This window comes from Culex pipiens, chromosome 3 (genome assembly GCF_016801865.2).
Source record: "Culex pipiens pallens isolate TS chromosome 3, TS_CPP_V2, whole genome shotgun sequence".
Lineage (NCBI taxonomy): Eukaryota > Metazoa > Arthropoda > Insecta > Diptera > Culicidae > Culex > Culex pipiens.
This window is the reverse complement of record NC_068939.1, coordinates 138319649-138343437: the sequence shown is the minus strand read 5'-3', so window position 1 is coordinate 138343437 and position 23789 is coordinate 138319649. Positions and strand designations below refer to the sequence as shown.

General features: G+C 35.1%; 1 protein-coding gene across 28 annotated transcripts in view; it reads right to left on the bottom strand.

Moving 5' to 3' along the window:
• The window catches only part of LOC120417323 (voltage-dependent calcium channel type A subunit alpha-1), a 203129-nt gene that overhangs the window by 57653 nt on the left and 121687 nt on the right, over positions 1–23789 (bottom strand). For 19 of the 28 annotated variants that reach the window (XR_008212561.1, XR_008212563.1, XR_005605447.2 and 16 more), the window contains 8 exons: positions 17926–18036; positions 16980–17063; positions 12825–13007; positions 9685–9776; positions 3199–3349; positions 1299–1426; positions 1037–1239; positions 765–973 (listed from right to left, as the gene is read on the bottom strand). Coding sequence is in view for 24 of the 28 variants with exons in the window: in XM_052710697.1 (XP_052566657.1) it covers positions 765–973; positions 1037–1239; positions 1299–1426; positions 3199–3349; positions 9685–9776; positions 12825–13007; positions 16980–17063; positions 17926–18036 (1161 nt within the window). In the remaining 4 variants the exon portion in view is untranslated. Of the gene's footprint in view, positions 1–764; positions 974–1036; positions 1240–1298; positions 1427–3198; positions 3350–9684; positions 9777–12131; positions 12224–12824; positions 13008–16979; positions 17064–17925; positions 18037–23789 lie in introns of all 28 variants that reach the window. The other 9 variants (XM_052710693.1, XM_052710701.1, XM_052710691.1 and 6 more) reach the window with 3 other exon arrangements.

Genomic DNA, 23789 nt, shown 5'->3' with positions numbered 1-23789 from the left:
TGATTTAGGGATTTCTCAAATTCCTCAGAAAATGTTTGGTTATGGATTCTGCAATTTGGGATTTAAAATGGTTAAACGAAAAACGTAATTATAACCTAAATACATGAACAAAACAAACGAAAAGACACAACACAGGGAGGGTGACCAACAGAGGAAAACAATGACTCTAAACATAGAAATTAACTAAACATAAAGTTGGTAGAGAGACAGTTCGTATAGACAGAGAGACAGAGTGTGTACGGAAATACGGTATTGAGTAAACTTTTTTTTACTTTTTTTTTTTTGCTCTTTTGACTAGACGACGAAAAACCGTGTACAGTAAAACACTAATCGTAAATGTCTGCCATAAACAACGTAACGAAAACGAAAAGTAAACAAAAGAACACGGAAAAGGAACATAACTGAACAATGTTTACTTCAAATCGATCAAGTTCAAGATAAAAACGATCTACGCCACTTCACTAGCTGAAGTGCAACGCAACAACAGTGAAAAATTCAAAAAAATGTTTTAACTAAAATAAAAGTTACATAATTGTCAATAAAGAATTTAAAAAATCATTGATCATCGCCAGGTTCAGTAACCTCATGTTTGCAAATTTGAGCAATCAATAGTTAAATAGTTCCCTGGTCTGTTTCTCAACCTAAAGTGTAATAGCTTCGCTGGACATAATGTTGAAAATGAAAAACATAAAATTCAAAAAAACTGAAACAAAAAGAAAAAAACAAAAAACTATCACGTCCAAACCGCATCCCGGCCCACTTACCGGCAGGTCCGACTCGATCTGGCCGAACTTGGTGTTCCGCCAGGACTCGAGGATGAGCAGGCCGGCGTAGATCTTGCCCACCGTCAGCTTGCCCGCGTTCAGCTCGTCCTTGTGGGGCACCAGCAGGTCCAGCAGCTTCTTCGCCTGCAGCGGCCAGATGTGGCTGATCGTGTGTCGCAGTTCGTAGTCCGCTTGGTCCATTTCGTCGGCTGAGAGAGGGGGTGGGGACACGTGGATTACACAGCTCTACAAATTCAAGTCTTCAGACTCACCAGTTCTCATTTTGATGTTGAGGTTTTCCCGGATCAGCGCGAACAGGGTCGTCGTGAAGCCGACCTTGCCCTCCGCGTCCAGCGGCATGTTCATGCGGATGAGCTTCTTGTAGGCGAGTCGGTTGGGACACTTGTTACCAAATCCCAAAGGAGGATCCATGTTTTTCAACATATCATACATCTCTGTATAATGTATTTTACCCCTGGAAGGTGGACAATCCAATTTAGTGAAAGTAGCTTTTCAAAAGAAGCCAAAACTCACGTAGCGTTTGGATCGTACTCGGCCCATATCCGTACGAATTCGTCCAGATGGTGAGCACCGAGAATACTGGAATCACGTGTCAGATAGTCGAAGTTGTCCATGATGACGGCAACGAATAAGTTCAACATCTAAAAGGGGGAGGAACGTTGTTGAATGTTGGAAAATTGAAAAAAAGATCTATAAAATTGTTTCATTATAAACCATGGACAATTTCTTTATGTAAAACCCACAGTAAAATATTTGTCTTTGTCTTTGTCTTTGTCCTTTGTCCTTTGTCCTTTGTCCTTTGTCCTTTGTCCTTTGTCCTTTGTCCTTTGTCCTTTGTCCTTTGTCCTTTGTCCTTTGTCCTTTGTCCTTTGTCCTTTGTCCTTTGTCCTTTGTCCTTTGTCCTTTGTCCTTTGTCCTTTGTCCTTTGTCCTTTGTCCTTTGTCCTTTGTCCTTTGTCCTTTGTCCTTTGTCCTTTGTCCTTTGTCCTTTGTCCTTTGTCCTTTGTCCTTTGTCCTTTGTCCTTTGTCCTTTGTCCTTTGTCCTTTGTCCTTTGTCCTTTGTCCTTTGTCCTTTGTCCTTTGTCCTTTGTCCTTTGTCCTTTGTCCTTTGTCCTTTGTCCTTTGTCCTTTGTCCTTTGTCCTTTGTCCTTTGTCCTTTGTCCTTTGTCCTTTGTCCTTTGTCCTTTGTCCTTTGTCCTTTGTCCTTTGTCCTTTGTCCTTTGTCCTTTGTCCTTTGTCCTTTGTCCTTTGTCCTTTGTCCTTTGTCCTTTGTCCTTTGTCCTTTGTCCTTTGTCCTTTGTCCTTTGTCCTTTGTCCTTTGTCCTTTGTCCTTTGTCCTTTGTCCTTTGTCTTTGTTGGTTTTGTCTTTGTTGGTTTTGTCTTTGTTGGTTTTGTTTTTGTTGGTTTTGTCTTTGTTGGTTTTGTCTTTGTTGGTTTTGTCTTTGTTGGTTTTGTCTTTGTTGGTTTTGTCTTTGTTGGTTTTGTCTTTGTTGGTTTTGTCTTTGTTGGTTTTGTCTTTGTTGGTTTTGTCTTTGTTGGTTTTGTCTTTGTTGGTTTTGTCTTTGTTGGTTTTGTCTTTGTTGGTTTTGTCTTTGTCTTTGTCTTTGTTGGTTTTGTCTTTGTTGGTTTTGTCTTTGTTGGTGTTGTCTTTGTTGGTTTTGTCTTTTTGGGTTTGTCTTTTTGGTTTCGTCTTTGTTGCTTTTTTCTTTGTTGGTTTTGTCTTTGTTGATTTTGGCTTTGTTGATGTTGTCTTTGTTGGTGTTGTCTTTGTTGGTTTTGTCTTTGTTGGTTTTGTTTTTGTTGGTTTTGTCTTTGTTGATTTTGGCTTTGTTTTTTATCTTTGTTGGTTTTGTCTTTTTGGTTTTGTCTTTGTGGTTTTGGCTTTGTTGGTTTTATCTTTGTTGGTTTTGGCTTTGTTGGTTATGTCTTTTTGGTTTTGTCTTTGTGGTTTTGGCTTTGTTGGTTTTATCTTTGTTGGTTTTGTCTTTGTTGGTGTTGTCTTTGTTGGTTTTGTCTTTGTTGGTTTTGTCTTTGTTGGTTTTGTCTTTGTTGGTTTTGTCTTTTTGGTTTTGTCTTTTTGGTTTTGTCTTTTTGGTGTTGTCTTTTTGGTTTTGTCTTTATGGTTTTGTCTATTGGTTTTGTCATTTTGGTTATGTCTTTTTGGTGTTGTCTTTTTGGTTTTGTCTTTATGGTTTTGTCTTTATGGTTTTGTCTTTATGGTTTTGTCTTTATGGTTTTGTCTATTGGTTTTGTCATTTTGGTTATGTCTTTTTGGTTTTGTCTTTTGGTTTTGTTTTGTTTTTTTTGATTTTTTATTTTCAGACAGTTTTTTTTATTTTAGGGTTGTTTTGGTAAAATACACATCAAACAACTAGTACTTTAAGAACGTCCTAAGAAGTGACGTTAATACTTACAAGAAACGAGCAGAAGAAGATGAACGAGACGAAGTACGCATAGGCCAGCGTCGATCCGCAGGTTTCGTTCGTTTTGTTTGCCCTCGGGTCACACGGTCTCCCTTTGAGACATGCCAGCATAATGTTCGGCCACGACTCGCCCGTTGCACATCTGTAGCACCGCGTATCAAAAATCCGGGCGGGGGACGGGTCCAAATTGGGTGGAGGTGGGTTTGACGATGGTCGGGGTGGGGAGAAACGTTCGTTAGATGGTTGCTTGAAAATTTTTTTGTTTTGTTTTAGTTTATGTTAAGAATGAATTAATAGCAAATTTTTTCATGTATTGTGTGTGTTGGACTGTTGGACTGTTGGTGAGTGTTCATATGCAAGTGTTAGTGTCATTGTTTGTGTGTGTGAGGCATTGTTTTATGGAGCTTTGTGAAAAGCATTCAACCTTTACTCTTGGCGGGAGGTTTTTTTTTTAATATTTCAAAATTGAAGCAGCATTGCTTATATGTTTAAGGATTAGCTAAGAATCGAATGCAAAGGATTTGAGGATCGAAAATTGGAGCTAACTGTTAAAAAATCACTACGTCAATCAACTAGCAAATAAGTGGTAACTTTCAATGACGATCAAACTGCTAAGGATTCTATCAACCGGAACAAAAAGTGTTGGTAACTATGACGAACAAATAACTGGTGGGTTTAGTAACATGAGATGCAAAGTACGATTTTTTTACAAACAAATGCTGGATTAAAATTTCATGAAAAGTTTTAACAAAACTTGTTGAAACTCCTCCTGAACTTCGCTAAAATCAAGCAACGTGACTAAACTAGTGAAACGTAACTGCTCTAGGTTTCGAAATGATGTAATAAAATATTAAAATAAAAAAAAATGTGAAAAAATCATTTACTCTTAGTGGGGGGGAAGGTCGGTACGAACTTCCTCGGAAGGATTCACTGCCACGCGTAGTGATTTGCTTCGTATGCAACAAAGGAAGGGAAGAACGGTCTATCGGACTAGTTTTGAGCTATAGATGGGCTACTTAGTACCTGTTAGGGTTGGTAAGAGTGATCCTAAGATATAAAATCATCTCGCTAGGGTTTGTATTTTGTTTTTGTTGTTAGTCGCTATTTGTGTGGGAACTAGTTTTTAATGCATTTTGTGAATTCTATCAAGTGATTTGAAATGTTCAAAAAAGTTTAGTGAAAATATAACTGCTGTTCTATGAAAATCGAGAAAAAAAATTATAAAATGTTGAACTATATCGCTAGAAATTGCTATGCTGAGTCGAACAAAATTCGTTGAAATTATTTTTTTTAGCAGAAATCGATGTTGGATTGGTTGACACTGTTTCAGTAGAAAATAAACGAAATTTTGAAAAAAAAAAAACACCCAGGTGAAACACCCTTCCCGGGCAGACGGTAATAACAAAATTCATGTCATATCAATGACAAATACTGTAAAAATAACAGAAAATGTTTTCAATAAGAAATTAATATCAGTTATCAAAATAAAATTTGTTCTAGGTCTGATATTGGTTGAAAGCCAAAACAACTTGGAAATAACATTTTATGTTATGGAAGAATATCTCCAAATGTTATTAGGATAATAGAATTAGTTGTTAAAATAACAAAAAATAAAAACAGAGATTTGTTCTTATTCTTCAAACTAAAAATGTGATTAGTCTGATATTACAATAACAATCGAATAACAAAGGAAATCATAACGACGAATAACAAATCCTGTTATAAATAACATAAAATGTTATTGGCCTAGTATTATCAAATATCAAAAAAAAAAACGATATTCCAAGTTATTTCCGTCTGCTCGGGTTGCACGATTCTTTAGGCCAAATTTAGGCATCTGTGCCAATTTTTAGCCAAATCAGCTAAACTTAGGTCGCTGAGGTTAAATTTAGGGGTTACTTTTAAGAGGGAATTTTTGAAAAATGTATTGAGAAAGGTAAAATTGAGCATGAGCATGAGCATGGTTGACTGCCAATGAGCTGCTACTTCGTTATTGACGGATCAGCTGAAGTTAAACAATGAATCAAAAATGATCAGTGGGAGCCAACCATCCGTTCACTGTTTAACCTCTGAAGATCCCTACTTTATTAGTCAATACCGGCGCCCTCCCAAGAAGCCTGCAGTTCAACGAAAGGGAGGAATGTTAATCCGATAGTTGAAGTTGCAGACTCATCAAGCACAGAGTTTTTCGCTATATTCTTGTTGATACCGCTTGAGACCGTTGAATCCACAGCATCTCCTTCAAGCATCACGTGATTAATTTTTGTTGGGTTAGTAGGATAAGGTATTGGCTTTTCGATGCCTCCCGAGCTACGACGCTGTGGAGAGGACTTTCATATCAGACCCGTCGGCGAGCCTTCCGAGCAACAATGCTATGGGAAGGTCTTTCTGGTTAACACACAAAATCACTCACACACAGTTATTTTGCTCCACTATTAACTCAACGATCCAAATTTTCAGTGCGTCTTTCGTTCATTATATAGAAATGGCTTTTTCACCGCAAAACAATAAAACCTTATTCGAAAAATTTAAACACAATCCACCCGACGCCGTGCCTTCCGATCAACGATGATATAGGAAGGACTTTGAAAATCACAAAAGAAATCACTTTTCACTCCGAATATTTTTTACGACCACGCGCTCCCTTTGCCAATCATGCAATGATGACGCTGCATTTTCAAAGGGCAATCTTCTCCTCGCAGCACACAATTCACGACAAAAATGCAAAACAAAAAGCACACACAAAAAAAAATCACTTTTCACTCCGAATATTTTTAACGACCACGCGCTCCCTTTGTCAATTATGCACACCTATATTGAGAAAGGTAAAATTTTAAACTATCTACCCGAGGGTAAATAACAAGGGAAATGCGTAATAATGTTTTTTTCTGGTTTCGAAACCAAATAAATGTATTCCTGAACCTTTTAGATTTGGCTTAAGAATTATTCAAAGCGCAGAATTTGGTATCAGACCATTTTCAGGTATTTTTTGATATTGCAAGGTTGCCAAATTGGTCGTTGACCGGATACCAAATTTATGTTTTAATAAATAAATTTCTTCTGGAACTATGGGAAAGTGTTGACCAATTTTTAAAAGGTCGTTAAATTTACACTGAATGATGTGATGGTTGGTGTTTTAAATTATTGAAGTTATTTTATTTAACCCTCAGGAAAAAACTTGAAATTGTTGAGTATTTTCTATGTCAGGATACCACATGAGTCTTTCTAGACAGAAAATCACCAACACATTCAAAGTATGTTCACATGGCAGCTTCAGGTTTGTTTGCATCAGATCTGCTTTCGGTTTTCTCACAAAAGGTTTTTGTCATATAACTTATAGCTGGTTTTTCAAGCCTACCGCTCGATGACAGCTAACATGTTTCGCAGGGACAGCGACAGTTCGAGCTCAACCTTTGTTTGCATCAAAATACTGTGTTCATCATTTTTGAGTTTAATTATTCTTTTTTTCAATGAGCCTAGAAAACCATATTTTTAATATTTTGATATAATGGTTTCAAACTGTTGAATGTTTTTTTAATCAATAAACCCCATTTTTTTTGTTGGTATAATTGATGTTATCAAATACCTTTAAAACTATGCGATGATGAAATTTGATCAATTTTGCCGAATTCAAATGCTTTCATTGACAATTGAGAATTTAAAAACTGTTTTTTTTTAAATATTGAATGTTACAAATATTTAATTTTGTGAAATCCTTGAAGTTTGATCAAATTTATTATCAAACGACAACATAAACCAAATAGTTTGATTTGAAAGTCAATCGAAAGTTTTGTTGAAATTTCAGTTTAATTTTGATAACATGAATTTTTCAATCTCGGTGTTTTTCAAATGCTTGGGTTAATGTTTAGAGTGTGTATTTTTTTCGAGAGAATAGAAGACATATATAAATGATTCATAATGTGGGTAAAATTCTGCGAGTCACAAAATTAAAATAAATGCCGAAATTGTTAAGTCTGTTTTCAGTTACAGAAACCAAATTTAAGCCTGTTTGTAAACATTTTGTTTTTCTTTTTTTTATAATCAAGCCGTTGTAAAAATTTTGAATAAACTCGAAAATAAAAAAAACTTAAATGTCTTTAGTGCTCAGTCTAGATTCGTGAATCTGAGGCCTTGATTCTCCGAAATTTTTCACACTTTTAACATTAAATTCAAGGTCTGAGAGCCCATTTTAGGCATACAGTCAAACTGATTATCCGGAGGTTCGATTATCTGAAAGTTAGTTTGACACTTTGGAAAATCGAAATTCGAACTAAGCAAATTTTTGTTTCGCATTTTTGAATTTTCTCATTTTGAACCAACGGTCCTGATTGCACCAAAACGACTCATTCACTCGCTACCACCAATCGAAAGCGACAAAAGCCTGCTCTGACCTTTTCCTACTGTTTGTCGCTTCCGAAACAATCACTACAGAATACTCTCTTTTTGCTCTCGCTCTCACTTCAATCAAGTAGTACAGCGTATGATTCAGAGAGACCGATTGCGTTACGTCGCTCAGTCGCTGAGTCGAAATCTTTTGCAATCGGCTTTGTTTTACTCATTTATAAAACTGGTTAAAATCTATGTTATCAAAAGTGTTTTGTAATTTTTTTGATAACACGACATCAAAGACACATTTACAAGCAATTTCCATCATGCCAAATACAAATTTACGGCAAACTGTAGGAGTGCAGGCCAAAAGAGCGCCGAGCTGGTGTGTTGTTAGATTCTCTCCTCTCTGAATGTATTCGTGTGTGACTCGGGTCAACGGACGGGGTGGGCAAAGAAAATCACGAAGTATTTGTGTCGCTGGGAGAAGCGATTGAGCAAATCGCAGGCAGCCTGAGCGTAGTGTTCACTTGCGAATGGTTGCGAGCTCCAGTCGGCAAAGATTCGCTCGGCGATGAGTGAGTGATTTCTGATCTTTGTACCAAAAATGAGGACCCTTGTTTTGATCATCTAATTCTGGTTCTTCGACCCATTATAAAGATTTTTTTATAATGTTAATTAATTATTTTTTTTTGCAATTCCGCTGTGAAACTGTCATTTTTCCTGTCCTTCTGGAGAAACGAAACAGCCTACTTTTTCCTACCAAAAATAACAGAATGAAAAATTAATACCTTTCGATGCCAGTGTTGAAAAGTTCTTCTTTTCAGCAGTGTAATGGATGCTGAAAAGTTAAACTTTTCAACACTGGTATCAAAAAGTAACATTTTTCAATATTGTTTTGTTTTGGACGGTGAATTTACTAAATACATGACATAAAATTCCATTCTAGAAGCGTTTTTTTTGGAGTTGCAAAAAATGTTGTGCTGAAAAAATCATCTTTTTGCAACTTGTTGCATAATAGTAGTTTATGCAACAAGTTGCAAAAAGAGGATTTTTTCAGCACGAGTCGTACATTTATCCAACGAGGTTCACCGAGTTGGATAAATACGAAGAGTGCTGAAAAAATCAAGTTTTGCAACGAGTTCCATACAACTTTCTTTGCAATTCCAAAAAACACACACTGAGTGAAATTTTATGTCAAATTTTCATGTATTTTGACAATAAATCGTTAAAGTTCAACTTTTCAGCACCCATTTGAGTGCTGAAAAGTTGAACTTTTCAGAATTTATTTTGAAAAGTGTTGCTATTCGATTCTGTTATTATTGGTACAGAAAAGTAAGCTATTTCGTCGTTCAAAAATGACAGGAAAAGTAAGTAGTTTCACGATGGAATTGCAAAAACTACTATTTCAGTATTTCATAATCGCCATGTTGGCCACCATCTTGGATTTAAAAAAATCTAAGTCACTTTAGAGTAATCTAGGGGTCATACCGAAGCTCTACAATAAAAAATAAGACAAAAAAAATATGTTTTTCGTGATTCGTTTATCCGAAGATTCGATAATCTGAAGTAAAATTTTCCTGAGGCCCTCGGATAATCGAGTCTTGACTGTATTTGAGTGGTGGAAAGAGTGCTGATCTTTTCAGATAGAGTTGCTAGATCTCTACAAAAGGTCAAAGCCAAAATGACGAAAGTCAAAAGAATAGCCGATGAAAAGGTCGAAATCAAGCTGTGAAGAAAATGTGGGTGTTAGAGTTTTTTTTTAAACAAGACGAGTCAACTTGTTCATAGAAAAAAATATGTACGGGTAATCCAACATCGATTAATTCTGCTCTCACTAATATTCTCTCAAGATTTTCTGCATTCAAACTATTTCAAAGAAAAATTGACATGTACTATTCGCATTCAAAGAAATATTTTGGATATCTGGAGTAATTCAAAAGTTTGTTTGTATGTGGAAATTCTGTTCTATCGTAATTATATCAATTTCATTTGAGTAGGCAAGAAATATGCAGAGATGGACAGACAAATACGAGTTTAAAAACGGGGTGGTTTCATTTGACATTCACTCCAACCAGATTTCAGTTCAGTGAAGGTGATTGTTTGTTAAATTTTGTTGTTGTTGTTGTTAGCAATCATGTGTGGACCTACCTGAACAGTAGCATCAGCCCTTGGACAAAGGAACGGAAGTTGTTGTGTCTAGTGATAGCTGATTCAGGCTCTAGTTCAATATTTCCAAACACCTAGGTGTGTGTGTGTTTAGGTGTTGCGCGATACACACACAGAGAGACATTTACAAGATACGGGTGGTGGTGGTGGTAGAAATAACGGGGGGTTTAGTGTATGTTTGTTTTTTTGTTATTAAATTATTATTCAATCGAGCTTTTCTTGATTTTTGACATTGTTTTGATAAATGAAAAATTTAATGGCGTCGTTAAAGATTAAATATTACATTTTTTTGTGAAAACTTTGACCAAAATAAAAGTAAAACAAAAATTTAAATAATCAATTGTTATTTGTGTGTGATTTTGAATATTTGTTCATAATAAATCTAATCTAAAGGGTCTCTAAATCGGAATCTAAACTTCGCGAAAACTTTGGTTTAAAAATAAACTTATATACAACATGCTAATGACAATATCAATCAAATTGTGCTGCTGGTCAAATTTATAAAACTTTCGTTCACTATTTTTCCTTATCAATAACTTTTGAACCTAAATAACCTGAAAGTTGTTTTCTTCGTCTGAGTTACCTTTGAAGGGTCTAAATACACACACACATACACATGTACAACTGGGCAGTAACGCAACGGTGCCACACTGACAGACGAAACTTTTCGAGCTACCTTCTACGGAGACAAACCTTGGTTCAATCAAACGGGGGGTTCAACAGGGGAGGGGTTACTCAACGGATACACACAGTTATGTAAGTTTAGCAATTTTCTAAGTTAAAGTTTTTTGTTTAGCAGGGTAAAGTAATTCAATAACCATTCGGGTGATAGTAAGAGGGTAATTCTCCGCCAACTCACACAGCAGTTGCCCCGACCCCTCTTCGATTTGCGTGAAACTTTGTCCTAAGGGGTAACTTTTGTCCCTGATCACGAATCCGAGGTCCGTTTTTTGATATCTCGTGACGGAGGGGCGGTACGACCCCTTCCATTTTTGCACATGCGAAAAAAGAGGTGTTTTTCAATAATTTGCAGCCTGAAACGGTGATGAGATAGAAATTTGGTGTCAAAGGGACTTTTATGTAAAATTAGACGCCCGATTTGATGGCGTAATCAGAATTCCGAAAAAACGTATTTTTCATCGAAAAAAACACTAAAAAAGTTTTAAAAATTCTCCCATTTTCCGTTACTCGACTGTAAAAAATTTTGGAACATGTCATTTTATGGGAAATTTAATGTACTTTTCGAATCTACATTGTCCCAGAAGGGTCATTTTTTCATTTAGAACAAAATTTTTCATTTTAAAATTTCGTGTTTTTTCTAACTTTGCAGGGTTATTTTTTAGAGTGTAACAATGTTCTACAAAGTTGTAGAGCAGACAATTACAAAAATTTTGATATATATACATAAGGGGTTTGCTTATAAACATCACAAGTTATCACGATTTTACGAAAAAAAAGTTTTAAAAAAGTTGGTCGTCATCGATCATGGCCGTTCATGGTCACCCGCGACAGACACGGACGACGAAACAAAGAGAAACGCAAAAAGTAACTTTTTCAAAACTTTTTTTCGTAAAATCGCGATAACTTGTGATGTTTATAAGCAAACCCCTAATGTCTATATATCAAAATTTTTGTAATTGTCTGCTCTACAACTTTGTAGAACATTGTTACACTCTAAAAAATAACCCTGCAAAGTTAGAAAAAACACGAAATTTTAAAATGAAAAATTTTGTTCTAAATGAAAAAATGACCCTTCTGGGACAATGTAGATTCGAAAAGTACATTAAATTTCCCATAAAATGACATGTTCCAAATTTTTTTACAGTCGAGTAACGGAAAATGGGAGAATTTTTAAAACTTTTTTATTGTTTTTTTTGATGAAAAATACGTTTTTTCGGAATTCTGAGTACGTCATCAAATCGGGCGTCTAATTTTACATAAAAGTCTCTTTGATGCCAAATTTCTATCTCATCACCGTTTCAGGCTGCAAATTATTGAAAAACACCTCTTTTTTCGCATGTTCAAAAATGGAAGGGGTCGTACCGCCCCTCCGTCACGAGATATCAAAAAACGGACCTCGGATTCGTGATCAGGGACAAAAGTTACCCCTTAGGACAAAGTTTCACGCAAATCGAAGAGGGGTCGGGGCAACTTTTCCCGATTTCGTGTGAGTTGGTAGAGAATTACCCAAGAGCGTTGCGGGTGAGTTTTTTTTTCTGTACAAGTTATTACTAAAAACAACATTTACGAATCTTTTGTTTTCACAAACTTAATTACTCAGCATTAATTTAGGGGGGGGAGGCTTAGAGGTGGGCTGGTTTTTTTTATTTTCTGTTGTGGAGTGGTTTTGCTTGAATATTTTTTGAATAGTTTTGCAACTAGATTGCTACTAGAATTGATAGAATATAAAAACCTCGTTTGATCTTTACCGAAAGAGTAGCAGAAGGGCGCCGAAAAAGGTCTGAAAATTATTGTGTCGATTTAAGGCGGTGTCCGGATCGAACTTCATGTTGCCAAAAACCTGGATTAGATTTTGATTTTTTTTTTCGTAGTAATGAATGATTGCAAAAAGAAAGTGGAAAACGTTAAAATTATCTATTCTATAGGCACGAACCACAAATCAAAATTATGGAAAACTGTCGAGAGAAACTGAATCAAAATCGCATTTCGGCTAGAACATATCATCAAAAACTTGTTAAGCGCTGAGAGCAAAAAATTATTTAGAAAATTTAAGAAAATTGGAACGAGAGATTTTTAAAAGGAAAAAAAAACAAGAAAATCGTTGCCAAGTAACTTAGCCATGCCTCAAACCGCAAAATGTTGGACTGCTCTAGATTTGTGGCACAACGCAACTGGATAAGCAAAAACAGTTGATGATGAAATGTGACGCTCTTTTACTGAATTATCGAAATGTTCTACTCTATCTGACCCTTTTCTAAAATTTGAACATGGATAAAAAAAAATAAAAAAAATAAATTTAAAACCAAAAAGGAAAACAAAGTGTAAATTTCTTTCGGATTTTCACGCGTCCCAATCAACTGGGGACAGCTCGGTGGCGCTCGTTCGTGGAAATCATTTGCTAAAATGTGGAATTGAATTGAAATAGTAAAAAGTAAAAATACCTGCATGCCGATAATTGCGTAGATAAAAAATAGCATGGCAATCAGCAAACAGACATATGGCAGTGCTTTGAATGATTGAACAAATGTCCAGAGTAATATTCGTATTGTATAACCTTGTCGGAGTAGTTTGATTAATCGTGCAGCACGAAACAGTCTTAAAAATCCAACGTTGAAGGAGTTCTCCTGTGAAAGAGGGTTAGAAAAATATGTTAGTGTTTAGAACTTTTGTTTTTGAATTGACTGAACAACACACAGATGTACCTAAAAATTTTTTTCGTCGGAAGCATGCTTAGAGGGTCCTCTTCAAATATACATGATCTGGAAAATATTTTACTTACGGATATATGATTTTTCTTTTTCATATATTTTGATGGAGGCGCACGATCGTTCAAAAAACATCGCTTTAGGTGAAGATTCAAGAAGAATCGCGCGCCTCCTTGAAAATATTTGGAATATTTTATCATTGGAATAAATCAAAAATCCCTACGTAAATAATTTCAAGGTCACGAATTTTTGAAAAAGCGCCCTTTCAATAAAGATTTTTTTTAGGTACCGTCATCAGAGGTGACATTGGGTCTGGGGGTGAGATTGTGTCATACAAAAATGCTGAAATTTGTATGACCCAATCTCACCCCCCAGTCCCAATGTCACCTCTGATGACAATACATTGATTTGCAATAATAATCTTCAACAGCCATGGCATGCAACAATTCCAACTTAAACCAGAAATTGGAATGGTACTTTCATATGTATTGACACAAAATATTTAATTTTGCAAAAGTGAGAAATTTACACAAATTTTGTAAACAGAAATAATTGTAATAAAATAATTCCTTACAACACATTTTAACATTCAGCAACTCTCCACGAAAACAGCATGATTCGAACGAAAATTATTGAAAGGCGCAATTTTCAATACCTAAAAAAGGCTAAGTTAAATTAAAAATATCGCAGTTATAATGAAAAAAATATTTTTCGACTTTTTCGTCATTTTCCTGTTTTTGAGCGCGGTGCGTCGAAAAATGAAATTTTTATTATCAAACAGTGTCGGAATCCTGTTTATGAAACTTCACCATTTTGAGATATATTATGTAAATTTGTGCAAGGAATCCGATATACATATTTTCAGACAAACGCTCTTTGGCTTTATGTTTTTGGTGAAAATTGACGAAAACGGCAATTTTGCGGACCACCCTAGCACATCGTTGGTCACCCGAAAAAATATGAGTAAATGAAATTCGTCCAATTTTGAGACCGATCGAACAACTTTTTTTCGAATCATACTGTTTTGTGGGAAATTGCTGCATATTTTAGATGCATTTTTGAAAATAAATGTATAGTTTTGGGTTGCTTTTTACTGCTCATATTTTATTGATTTTTTATGTCATTATTTTCATTTTAAAAAGTATTAAAGAACTTTTTTATCATCTACCTACGATATACATGTAATTTAGTGCGTACTTTCTAACGACAATGCAATGACCCCTTATCTGCCCACCATTGAAAAAACGGCTAATATCCACTTTTGACAAAAACGAAATATTAGCACTAGGTGGTAGAGGATGTTCCAACGCATATTCTGGAACTTGAATTTTACTGAAATAGTGTTCAGACTTGGCTGCCGATGCGAAAAACCAAACGGCTAATATGCCACTCTTATGGGAAATAGCCTTGACGGAGATTTTGTGACAAACACTAAAACGCGTTTTTCTCGGAATACTTGATTTGGCATAAAAGCCGAATTTTCAATTATGGGCAGTTATAGAGTACCGTGAAACGGGGTGACATTGATAGTTTTTAGATTTTACGCAAAATGATCAAATGATAAAATATGTACGTACGTACTGAGGAAAAAATCTTCCGTTACATCGAAAATATTTTTGATTACCTACTAAACAATTTAAACTAAATTGGAGATTTTTCTCTCCAAACCATTTTTTAACTATGTTATAGAAGTTTCTGAAGCGTGGAAGCAAACATTTGCTCAATGTTTTTTTTTCATTTCAGAAATATATATATCTTGATTTGAATTTGACGGTTTTAATCAATCTATTTATAAATGTTAATCGAAATCATATTGAATACGAGTTGAAAATCGGTGAATTGAAGGGTAAATTGATCAATTTATGGAAAATACTTTGTCTATAAAAAATACGACAACTTTTCTTAACTGACTAAATATAAAGGGAAAAATTTAATTTTAAATACGAACAATTATTTAAAAATTTTATTTACATTATTTTTGGGCTAAACATGTTTTTAATCATAATTTTAGAATGTGTGCCATAATTTTAAGAATAAACAATGTCTTTTCCATAAAAATCGGTCAATTTACCGATTATTATCACGTTTTCAATAAGATTCCGCTTTAAAATATAAATAAATTGATTAAAAACCTTCAAATTCAAATCGAGATATCTAAAAATAGACACGGATGGACACGGGGATATTTTCAGGAAATGTAGTTGAAAGTGTGTACTTTCAGGTGCATTGTTCGGTTTTGCGCCAAAATGCGCCATTTTGAAAACAAAGCAACTTGAAAATAGGCTCAAAATCACATAAAAATGGTTATAACTCTTCTCTTGTTTTCATTTTAATTAAATCCATTCATTTTAATCAAAAAGTTGTTCAAAATCGGCATGAAGTAAAAATTCTGGCAAAATCTGTCAAAATCTGGCACTGAGAATGATGAATCTTTATTCTGGCTAACACTTGAAAAATCTGGCATTCCCAGATTTATCAGGCAACCCTGGGGACCACCCTAAAGAAATTCTAAAATGGTCCAATTATATGTTTTTCCCTGTATTTTTTCCCACTGATTCTGAATCTGCCCCCAGAATTAAGCTAATGTATCGAAAAAACGATTTTTGGTCAAAAAAATCGTATAAAACTATCATTTAAACCCAAATTATGACCAAAAATAGATTTTTCGATACTTTGGCTCTATTCTGAAGGCAGATTCAGATTCAGCGGGCCAGTTTTGCTAGATCTCCTCTTTCAAATGCAACCTAGTGCTTAAAATTTGGCTTGTGCCATTTCCAGATATTTAAGTTTTAAATTTGCATATTTTTTACCTTAAGATGGCTGTAACTGTTGACCCTTAAGTCCCAATTGACATGTCAAAAAATAAAAATGTTCGTTTTTTAGAGCGCTACAAGTGCTCTAAACATTTCTCTTAAACTTAACCCTGAATTGCCACGTTCAAAAAACTGATTTTTAAAGGTTTGCTCAGATCCTTTCTATGAATTTGGTCATAGAAGGCGTAGATTACGAGATAAAATGTTGGAGTTCTCGACAAAGTTGCTTGAATTGATAAATCCAACAACTTTTTACAAGACGAAATAATTCCCAAAAATATTACTGTAAAGTCAGATTTTCAAAATCACCTTAATCGTGAACCACCCTAATTTTCAACCAAAACAAAAGTTGTCCTTTTCCATTTGCAGCAACTATTCTGAAGACACAAAAGTTCTAAAACGTCACCATTTTTCGAAAAATCTATTTTCCACTTAATTTTGCGATCTGGACGACTGCGCACAGTGTGCAGTGGTTTAAAAAACACAACAAGTCTAAATTTACAGCAAATATCACAAGTAAGTCAATGGAATTAGAAAAAAACTATATGATTCTAAAAGCGATAATTTCAGCATCAAATGAACAGTAGTTGTTTTGAATCATAAATTATCATATTCAGTTTATTTCATTTGTGTTTGTAATCATTTAACTCAGTTCAGTTTTGGGTATTTTTTTTTTCATCCATAAAAAACAAAAAAAAAATACAAGATTTTGGATACAGAAAAGCATCCCTTCCAAGCGACTTTAGATGAAATTTGATGAAGATTAATGATAGTTGATTTCGAATTCTCTGGATTTATATTTAGTATTTAGCTAGATGAAAGATGTGTTACCTTTTTAACATAGTTTTGTTAGGTTAGTAATGAATGTGGATAAAATGGATGAGTATAATAAGTTTTTAACATTGTTCGGAAAAGTCAATTTTGAAAGTACCATTCAAACTGATGATTTTGAGCTGAATTAGCTTGTTTTCAATTGAACTAGGAATGAATTCAGTTGAGTTGTTTATCCGATTTTCTTTACTTCCGAAGGCTGTGATTGAGTACACTTTAAAAAGTTTAACACATCGTGTATACTTACCCCTAATTCTAAAACTAATGCGTCGATAATACTTCCAATAACCGTTATAAAATCGAATATATTCCAAGGATCTTTGAAAAAGTTCTGCACCATGTGAGAAGAAAGGGAAGAGAACGAGAAAAACGGATTCGAGAAGGTGGAAAAAGAAATCGGAAAAAAATATTAGCGCCAGAGAAAGTTACAATTTGACAAATTATAACTGAAAAATATAAATAATGTTCGTTTAAATAACTTGAAACAAAAAATCGCTTCTTTCGTTGATGATGAAATTATGTTGAGTCATGTTATTTTCGTTTTAGAAGAATGAGAAGAAAAAGTATTCCAAAAGATGGTCACTACAACTATTCGCTAATAAACTAGAAAATGTACAAAAGTAAGTAATTGAGAACAGAGAAGAAAACCAGTCGGAACGAAACGTTACACCTAGTCAATGTAAACGTGAAAACAAAGCATAACGGTCGGCATGTAAAAAGTAGGATGTGAAAACTGAGTAAAACGTTCGTAATTCCTGAACTTTTAGTCGCTAGTTAGGAAGGACAAACATAGGCGGCTCTCTAAACAAGTGTTGAATAGTAAAAGTTGAAAGTTTGGTACTGTTTGAACTAAGACAACATAGAAACTGTCCCTAAGAATTGATGTTGTTGTTGTTATTGTGTTAACTAGCTACATATACATTAGAGAAAAAAAAAGAATTAGTATGAAAAAACTGAATGGTGATGAAGATGCATGAACTACTGGCTGGTGAAAGTTTCTGAAAGTGTTATCGAAATGAAAAGTTACACGTGTTATCAGAATCGGGTCTCTTTCCCGGTTAGCGAACCGGGTCCGGTTCGCGGTTAGATTGCCCACCCCACGGAGAAATCAAACACAAGACAACAACATAAAGAAACTAAAAGTCGATAAAAACAAAAGACAAAACACAAAAGATCGCGACAGTGCTACCAACCTTACATCCGAATGCGATTAGTTTCATAATAGTCTCCAGTAAAAAGAAGAATGTGAATACCAAATTCATGAAGCTCAGAATGTCAATCAGTGTCGGTGGCGCATCGTGAAACTGAAGAAAAGGGAACAACAAGGTAATGACAGCGCAGGAGAAGAAGAAGAAAAAAAGGGGAGAGACACAATACAAGGGTAAAATGGTGTCAGACTTTCGGGACGAGACTTGACGTGAGACGAGAGCTTATTCACTGTAGGCAAACATGGGGCGGGCAGCTCGCTTCTGACGGACTGAGTTGAGCTGAGAAATGTGAGACGAGACGAGTTGAGACTATGTCGCAGTCCTTTTCTGTCACGTTCGAGCAGTCTCCATGACCTGCGTACTGGCCTCGTCGTTGTCGGTGTGCAGAGCTTCGTAGTGGTTATATTTTTGTGTTGTTAAGAGTCCAAGAACTTAATAATCAAACACACGTAAAGATGAAGTGTGACATTTTTCTGAATATTTGGGGTTGGGGTGATTGACTTTAAGCTGGATTTGAAAAGGATTTGAACATTTAAACTATATTGAGATATCTCCGAGGCACCCTCTAGACACCTATAAAAATGAAACACTTTTGGCTACCTAAAATTTGTCAATGGGACATCTTTCAGGCATCAACGAGCTCGTTTAGACTGGGAATTTGTTCCAAAATTCCATAAAAAAATAAAATAAACGATTTTTCATGAATCTCTCGGTTTTCTGCCTTCCTTAGCTAAATTTATTTATTTTCAGATAAAAGCTCTTTGGTCCTGACACGGTCAAAACGCATTATAAGTTTACAGATAACTTTTTCAGCTGTTAGAGCTAATTGTTTTGGACATCAGACTATTAAGACAGCTAAAATCGGTTGAAACGGCGCAAAGCTATGATTTTTTTAAGCAGATTTTGCGAAAACAGGTCACCTTAACGGCCAAACAATAAAAAAAGAACTAATTATTTCGGCCTAGGAAAACCCAGAAATAAACTGAGCCCAAACTTTTTTTTTTTTGGTTTATGTTCTTTCCAAATGGAATTGCAGATCTTATGTATAATTTTAAATGTTTACACCCAAAATTCCGAGTCGAGAAAATCGTTCCCTCAAAATTTATTGAGGGCTTAGCGCCAAAATCGAGAGAATAGTGCTACCAACGCACACCACCATAACAAATGAGTTCATTCGTTAATTGAAACAATAAATCTCCAACAAGTGCCATACATTGACATCTGACCACTCCTTGCTCACCAAGCTGTGGTGGCCGAGGCAGTTAAGTCATTGAGTTAGTGTGTCAAAGGTCTCTGTTTGGATTCCCGTAGTCGACACTTTTGGTTTTTTGTTTTTACGGATGAACTTTTTTTGCAAATGAACCTCGATAGAATAATTCTCTCGCCAATCTCGAGCTGTGTTCTCTGTGTCCGTGAATGGTACCACTATCCTCTCGACTCGAGGCCATTATTCTCTCGGACAAGCGATGCCCAGTTTTGGGTGTAGCCTTATGAATAATTCTGTACAAAATCAACCAATTCCCATTTTTTTTTTATTTTTGAATGTTTTGCTTTTAAAAAATCTGAAAACTCGTTCTGCCCCTTAAAAATGCGGGTTTTTGTCTCCTAAAATATATACAAAAAAATCTAAAAATTAAAACTATAGATTGTGGGAACTCGGGATGACCCGGGACCGTGGTGTAGGGGTAAGCGTGATAGCCTCTCACCCAGTCGGCCTGGGTTCGATCCCAGAAGGTCCCGGTGGCAAATTTTGAGACGAGATTTGTATGATCACGCCTTCCGTCGGACGGGAAGTAAATGTTGGCCCCGGACTAACCTAAAAAGGTTAGGTCGTTAGCTCAGTCCAGATGCAGGAGTCGTCTCCCTGGGTTCTGTCTCGGTGGAGTCGCTGGTAGGCAGTTGGACTAACAATCCAAAGGTCGTCAGTTCGAATCCCGGGATGGATGGAAGCTTAGGTGTAAAAAGAGGTTTGCAATTGCCTCAACAATCAAGCTTTTGGACACCTACACCCAAAGTTAAAGAACGAGGGGATAGTCCTCACGAAAAGAAACGTGAGGAAAGTGCTATATTGCGAGAGTATAGTTCTCTCGCGTGTTCATTCGTTCATTGGAACAGTTCATCTTATGAGTGGCTTATATGAACAAACGACCGCCACTTAGTCACCGAACCACGGTGGCCCATACGGCAAAGGCACGGTTCAATATGCCAAAAGGTCTTGGGTTCGAGTCTCGGTACCGGTACATATTTTTTTTGATAGATGAACTTTTTTGGAAAATGAACCATGAGTAAAGTACTCTCGGTAATTTCGGGATTTATCCTCTCCATCCGCACACAGTACCATTTTACTACCGAATCGTGCTCTTTATCCTCTCGTATGCCGATGCCCAGTTCTGGGTGTAGTTTCGAGTAGGAATCTCGAAATCGAGAACGCCAAGGCAATGCTGTAGAGCGAATAATTTGATTTGATTTTTTAGAGATTGTGGGAAATTGTTTTTTTGTGAAAAAAAAGTTACAGATGTTCAAACATTTAGTGCCATGTTTGTATGATCAGCCGCCAAAATTGTATGGAGACTTGTATTGGTGAATCAATGACACAAAATGGCTTCTTTGGTGATAGGGAAGGCCCCCACAATGTATGAACCAAATAAAAAAATAGAAAAAAAATAAAAATGATCGAAATTGGTCGATTTTGAAGAGAATTGCTCCATGGTTATGTTGAGAATGAGTACATTTTTTATGTTAGAAAAAAATTAATGGGTAAAAATTTGTGTTTAGACCTTTGAATACATGAGGCTTGATTTTGATTTTTTTAAGTATGTATATTATATTATGGGCGTAATATTGAATGTTTGGCCCGTTTGAAATGTTAGTCATGATTTTAAATCTTTTAAAATATTTTTTTCGATAATATCAGAAAATTTCACGAATGTTTCATGTTTTAACATTGTAAATCGGACCTATAATTGCTGAGATATCGACATTAGAAAATGGTGGGTTGTTTGGGTGAGACTTAGAAAACATCAATTTTCCAGTTTTTTTAACCTTTGCATGGCAATATCTCAGAAACTATGAGTCGTATCAACAAAGTTCAATAAAGCAAAATATAGAGAATTTTCACAGCTTTTCAAAATTATTTTTTTCAAAGGTGAACATGGGCACTAATTTAAAAAAATGAAAAACTTCGACTATTTTCAAAAAAATACCTAAAAATGGTTATAACTTGAAAACGGTGCACTTTATAAAAATTTCACTGTAGTACTTTTTGATTGCAAATTCGATTTTACATCGAAAAATGAAGTTGAAAAATTTTTGCGACATATATTCGATTTTTTTTAAATTTGTCTTGATCCAAAAAATCATTACTCGGTCAAAGATTTTTTGCCCATTCTGGAAATTTCTCAAAAGTTGGCACTTTATGTCTTCTAAAACATACCAAAAAAAAAATAAAAATAGTGTTTTTTTTTTTGCAAATCAAGTTTTATTGACAAAAAGTTAAATTAAAAATCACCAATTTTTTTTTACCGCGTATCATTTTTTTTCAGCGTATTCCATATCCATACCTACAACTTTGCCGAAGATACTAAATCGATCAAAAAATTCCTTCGAAAGATACAGATTTTTGAATTTTCACATATCATTTTTGTATGGACAGTTGCCAAATTTGTATGGAAAATTATATGGACAAACTAATGATGCAAAATGGCTTCTTTTGGCATACCGAAGGCACCAAAAAAGTTTCAGCCGGATTAAAAAATACAAAAAAAATCGAATGACCGAAATCTCAGAGAATTGCTCACTGTAGTAGTTTGGGGTGTGCACCTTTGTGAAGAGCTTTCCATAGCTTGCTCGATTGTTCAAAAATCGTTGCAATCTGCAATATTTAGTAAAATATATTTATTAGGGTGTAACAAAAGCAGATAAAACTGAAATAGTTACTCATATTTCCAAATATGACCATACGCTGGCGCAGCGTTTTTGAATTTAAACTTGAGAATTTTTCATTTATTCAAAAATGTGGACTTCTGTTTCACTTTTGCCACTAATGTGTACATTTTAAACATCAAGAAAAATACCTTTTTATACGTGGCAGAAATTTTTTTGGTGCCTTTGGTATATTCAAAGAAGCCATTTTGCATCAATAGTTTGTCCATATAATTTTTTATGCAAATTTGGCAGCTGGCCATACAAGAATGATAAATGAAAATTCAAAAATCTGTACCTTTTGAAGGAATTATTTGATGTCTTCGGCAAAGTTGTAGGTATGGATAAGGACTATACTAAAAAAAATGATACACGGCGAAAAAAAATTTAGTGATTTTTTGTTTCACTTTTTGTTACATAAAATTGATTTGCAAAAAATATCACTATTTTTTTATTTTCGGGGACAATATCTATTTTTGTTCAATATCTCAGGATTGAAATCGAATTTTGGGGATCTGTGAAGGTCACAAGGTAAGACATTGAGAGCTAAACCAAATGGCGTCCTTATTTCAATTTGGCCTAAAATTTATGTGCGACAAGACATCACAATCACGACGGTTATCTCAGGATTGAGGATCGTTCCACAAAAGAGTACGCTCACAATAACCTACTAAAGTCTTAGATTTGTGCTTATGGCACATGTTTGATTTGTTATTAAAATTTATTTGCAAAATCCCAAAGAAAAAAGCACACTCCATCTTCACGTGCTGCGTTTTCTCTGTCTGTCAATAACATCGAAAACAATAAAAAAAAAATCAAAACATAAAATGTTGGCATGCATTTTAATTCCTTCAACTCTTCGATAGCGTCAATAAAAAATTAAAAAAAAAAATAATTTTGAAAAATAAAACACACAGCAATAACCCAAGCGATCGCTTCACTTTATACGGCAACAGTGGCTGCGGTGTGTGGCAGAGGCGAGCGTGCACTTTAAACCTGTGCGCTCCAACGCTGTGAGTGTGTGTGTGCGTGCGCACAGAGAAACAATAGAGAGAGCGACAGAGCAAAGTCAAAACACAGACATTCCCACGGTGTGATGGTGCGTGTTGCGAATTGCGCGAGAAAGAGACACACACACATATCTAGAGCGTACATCTCTGCTTCCAGTAGAGTGAGGTGGCGATAGAGAGAGTAAGGAAGAGAGCATAAAAGATGCAAACAAAAACGACACGCAGCAAACTCACACGGTGTAGACATACACACATAGACACAAAATAATGTACACAATCGCGCAGAGACGATGCACAACAAACACATTGACACTTGTTGTAGAAGTGGTGCTGAAGCGTGATGTGCAACATGTTCGTTATTTGTTGGTTAGTACATGCGATAGGTTTGTTTTTTTCTGTTTGAAGAACACAAAATTTTTAATTTTTGCGAGATACACACTTAGATTTTTAAAATCGAATTCGGTTAGTTGAAAAATCGGTAAAGTTTAGATCGGTAAACCATCTGTCAAAATGAACAAAATTTTAACGAATTTCGGTTGTACGATGAAGTGATTATCGAATTCAGTAATTTTCAGTTTACCGAACTGTTTAGCAGTTGAAAATTCGGTAAACTTATCCGGATACGGTTGAAAAACTTTAGTGAGTATATTTCAAAGTTATCAAATTTGGAATCGATAGTTAAAACAAACTATTTGCAAAATATCTTGTGATCTTCAAAAGAAAAAAAAAACGATCATGCACAATTTGATCGAAACCTTTTTGTGTTCTTTTGTCAAGATGATTTTTATTATATAAATTATTATCAATAAATGAAAACGTGATTACTCATGTGGATAACATTCAAATTATGATTGCATCAAGAAGCTCAAAATATTGTTTGCGTATTTGTACAGAGAGAATTCGTTAATTCAAATGCTT